The 4,686-nt window shown below is 36.4% G+C and overlaps 1 protein-coding gene across 1 annotated transcript; it reads right to left on the reverse strand.

Annotated features, from left to right (window-relative positions):
* Positions 1 to 377: 377 nt before the first annotated feature.
* LOC133055762 (gamma-aminobutyric acid receptor-associated protein-like) lies at positions 378 to 1,203 on the reverse strand. Its single transcript, XM_061140880.1, has one exon. It carries the CDS (start codon positions 1,150 to 1,152, stop codon positions 799 to 801), a length of 354 nt encoding a protein of 117 aa, XP_060996863.1. The 5' UTR covers positions 1,153 to 1,203; the 3' UTR covers positions 378 to 798.
* Positions 1,204 to 4,686: the final 3,483 nt, after the last annotated feature.

Consider the following 4,686-nt stretch of genomic DNA (forward strand, 5'->3'; position numbering starts at 1 on the left):
AGCAGGAGCTCATAATAGAGGACTCCCTTCCAATCCACGCACATAGCGTCACCTTCTTTGGGTGAAAATCTGCCTTTAGTGTTTTGGTGGTGGTTCATTTCACTTGCTCCGTGATCTGTTCCATTGAACATTGTGGTATAGTATCCACTTTCATCCCATCACAATTTGGTTTAAATGCAGAATGCTTTTTTTTCATGGTACATTCTCCATACACTCCACAAAATTTTTCTTTTTGTATTTCAATTGAATTTTTATCTTTCTTGATATAATAAAGCATATTATGCTGAAAATGTTGCTTTTTTATTCCATGTTCAAGATTAAAATGGCTACATGAAATTCACCAATTTTGATGTCTTTTTTTTTTTTTTTTTTTTTTTGGTGGTTTCCTCTCTATTGATGTGCCTCCTACCTTCCCCCACAATTTCAGTCCCTTCCATCTACCCCCCAAAAAGAAGGTAGTGAAAAGAAAGGATTGTTGGGGCTCTGAGCCCCTTGGGCAGTTAGAAAGGGAACAGAAACCAAAACAATCACCAGATGTGACAGAGATTGACAACTAAGAAGTCTAAAGCAGAATGGGAAAAGTGGTAAAGAAAGGGGAAGAAAGAAAGGAGAGGTATTAGAGGCCATCTCCCCCATTAACCCTTGTGTTAAGAGGGTCTGTAGGAGAGTCTCAAACATTAGGAAGTGCAGGTCCTAAAGAAGGGAGGTGGTGTTTTAACCTCAAGGAGGAGTAGGTCAAGGAAGGGGGGCCACCTCTCTCTTTGTAGAATGGGACCCCCCATCTTAGGGGCAGCAGCTTCACAGACCGTAGACACTTTCATCACTGTAGGCAATGTATAGAAAGAAGTCTTCTTCATGGTGTTCCTGGTACAGCTGACCCATCGTGGCACTGGTGGGTGGAATGACGCTGTTGACGAAGAAAAACAAGGCATCCTCTGCTCGGAGATGAATTCGCTTCCGGATTAAGAAGTAAAACTGACCAACTGTAAGATCAGAAGGCACCAGGTATTTCTTTTTGTCCAGGTCTCCTATCCGAGCTTTGGGAGCCTTTTCTACTATCACCGGGACCCGGTCCGGGTATTTCTTTCGGATCTTCTCGCCCTCAGAGCGGCGCTTCCCGAACGGATGCTCCTCTTTATACACGAACTTCATCCTCTCGGGAACCGGGTTGGACCGGGCTGGGCTGAGGGAACCCGGTGGGGGGGGGGGGGGCCGGGACGGGGGGCGGCGGCGACGGCGTGATAAGTCTTTTTTAATGCATGCTGATATGACAACTGTCACATTTGAATCATTGTGCAGTACACTTGAAAGTAGCAAGACATTGTAAATCAGCTATGCTTCAATAAAATAAAATTCAGAAAGAAAGAAGACTGGTGGTTACGCTGGGCCCACTGAATTTTCCAGTATAATGTCCTTAATTTAAGAGCTGATTAATATCATTAATTCCACCTAAAACCATGCCTCTTGCCATGTAATATTTCATGTAACACAACATATTCACAGGTTCTGGGGATTGAGAACTGGACAACCTTGGGATGCCTACTGTAGTAATAGTACCTACCTCCTGGGTTTGTTGTGAAGATGAAGTGAGTTGTAAATGAAAACATCTAGAACCAAACCAGCACATAACAAATACTCAGTAATCATCAACTCTATTATTACCATTGTCACTATCCAGCTCCCGATGTTGGTGCTGGGCATGGAGTAAGCAGAGACTGTGAGAAGAGGTGGGGATGCACAGATCCACACAATCCCGCCATGCACTCAGCAGAACTGAATGTGGAAAGTCAATATAGTAACTTTCATCTCAAGGCAAGAGTAGCTATTTAGCCTGCATTCCTCTTGCCTTCTGTCCTCATGTCAGACCTATACACGAGCAGATCCCAGTACAATTTAGCTCACTGAGTGTATGAGGAAGAGAAAATTTTAAATCCTATCTAATTTCCAGATCTTCAGGCCAAGGTGAGTAAATTGCGTATCATGAAAAATTAACTGATTCTCAGAATTCCATAAAACTCAATGTAAATGCTGTTAATGGATCCAAAGACACAAACCCACTCTCAGGCCCTGTGAAGTCCTGTGTTAGACCCAGCAGATTGCATCATTCTCAAGCTTGTGGAGACTTGCAAACTGAAACAGGAGGAAGCTAGCTATATTTCTCAAATTTCTAAGAGGGTGGTTAGAATAAAAACATTATTCTCTGTTTTCATGTGTGCTCAGTCACTTCAGTCATGTCCAGCTCTTTGTGACCTATGGACTGTAGACCACCAGGCTCCTCTGTCCATGGGATTCTCCAGGCAAGAACACTGGAGTGGGTTGCCGTAGCCTCCTCCAGGGAATCTTCCCAACTCAGGAATCAAACACACATCTCCTGCGTCTCCTGCATTGCAGGCAGGTTCTTTACCTACTGAGCCACCTGGGAAGCCCAATATCTGTATAAGGATATGCAAACCAGCTAATCAAAAGAGACCTAAAAGATTCAGACTTAGTTTATTCATTTCTATATTATTGCTGTTTCATGAAATAAATTTTTCAGATGGAAAAATGTATTTCTCTTGTATTTATTTATCACCCTATCATGTTAGGTAGATGCATTTTTATTTATTAATTATATAGAGCCTCATCAAAGTAACTGTTAGGTTAAGTAACATTAAGGTTAAGTAACATTAAGGTTAATTTGGCTTAGTAAAATTGATTATTCAAAATGTATTTGGCATAAGGAAGTAACTTCTGAAAGAAATGCAAGTTCACACCAGACTAGCAAATTTTGAGGGAACATGTTCTACAACTAAAATATTATACAAAAGAAAATCTACATTTTAAATGTCATGTTAATACTTAAAAGATAAAATAAGTAAAATAAATCAAGAAAGTTTTTCTCTTGATTGGATATAAAAAATAAACTTATGGCAAGTAAGTGGAACTAATAAATATAAAAGCAGACTTTAATGGATTAAAAATTTTAGATTAATAGAACAAAAATACATTAAGAGTAATTTTCTTTAAAACACAAAAATATTTAAACCATTAATCATTGAAACAAGAAAAAAAGTAAAATATGAATACAAAACATTGAAATGTTTTTGTGGACAGTAACCATGGACAGAGAAAACACTAGGAGAATAATGAGAGAGTATTTTGCTCACTACTCTGCTCAGTGACAATGAGAACTTGTAGGAGATAAATTATCTGAGTACATAAATTAAAAATAAAGCCTGAAACAGTATAAAATATTGCCAGACCAATTACTCTAGAATATGTTGCTATAAAGCTATTCTTTCCAAAATTCAAAAGTTCAATTTCACCAGGATTTTTACCAAACTTGTAAGGAAAAATTCACCACAATGCAATCATACTCTTCCAAAAAAAAAAAAAAAATTAATAAAACAAGGGAAAGAATGTAAAAAACCCAAAAACTCTTTAAGAAATAAGAATAATATATACTCGGAACACAGAAAAACAACAGAAAAGGAAAGCTGAGTAGAACTTACTCTCAATGAATATTATAACTGTAAAACTAAAAGCAGATTCCAAAAAGCAAATTAATATAATAATACAGCTTATGAATTGTTATTTATTCTAAGAATGTAAAGATTCTTAAATGCTAGTATATCTATTTCTATAAATTTGAAGATGGAGGAAACAATAAATAAAAGTTATATAAATGACCTTTATATGCACTGAAAGGGCATTAACAAGAAACTAAAGTATTTGTTAGTATTCTCAATCTAAGACATTTAAGTTACTTGTAAAAATCATACTTAATTGAGAAACACTAGCAGCATTTAATTGAAATAAAAATAAAACAAATATATCTTTTATCATCATTTTAAATAACATTGTTTTGAAAATATTAGTTCAGTTGGATCAGAGAAGAAAAGAAATATGGAAATTTAAAATTTTATTATCATTATATTTAGGTTATATTATTGTTTTCTAGGGGAAAAGAATAAAAGAAACAGCTGAAAAAATTATAAGCAATAAAAGCATTTACCAAATTTCACTGAAAAATTAAATATATAGAAATCAATCATCTTCACATCACCAAATAACTGCCATTTGGAAGAGATAATTCATTTGAAATGAAATAAAAGAAGCAAAATATCTAGGAATAAACTTAAGAAGCCTACAAGATGAACATAAGCAAAATTTTAAATGCTATTCAAGAATTCAAATTTAGAAAAGGCATTCTAAATTCAAATTTAGAAAAGGCAGAGGAATCAAATTGCCAGCATCCATTGGATCATAGAAAAAGCAAGAGAGTTCCAGAAAAACATCTACTTCTGCTTTATTGACTATGCCAAAGTGTTTGACTGTGGGTCACAATAAACTAGAAGATACTTAAAGAGATGAGAATATCAGACCACTTTACCTACCTCATGAGGAAGCTGTATGCAGGTCAAGAAGCAACAGTTAGAGCCAGACATGGAACAACGGACTAGCTCTAGATTGGGAAAGGAGTACATCAAGGCTGTATATTGTCTCCCTGCTTATTTAACTTATACGCAGAGTACATCATGCAAAATGCTAGGCTGGATGATGCACAAGCTGGAATCAAGATTGCCAGGAGAAATATCAATAACCTCAGAAATGCAAATGACACAACTCTTATGGCAGAAACTGAAGAGGAACTAAAGAGCTTCTTGTTGAAAGTGAAAGAAGAGAGTGGAAAAGCTGGCTTAAAAC

Source organism: Dama dama, chromosome 5 (genome assembly GCF_033118175.1).
Source record: "Dama dama isolate Ldn47 chromosome 5, ASM3311817v1, whole genome shotgun sequence".
Classification (NCBI taxonomy): domain Eukaryota; kingdom Metazoa; phylum Chordata; class Mammalia; order Artiodactyla; family Cervidae; genus Dama; species Dama dama.

Coding starts and splice junctions, on each gene's coding strand:
- LOC133055762 (XM_061140880.1), bottom strand. CDS start 1,152: ATGAAGTTCGTGTATAAAGAGGAGCATCCGTTCGGGAAGCGCCGCTCT.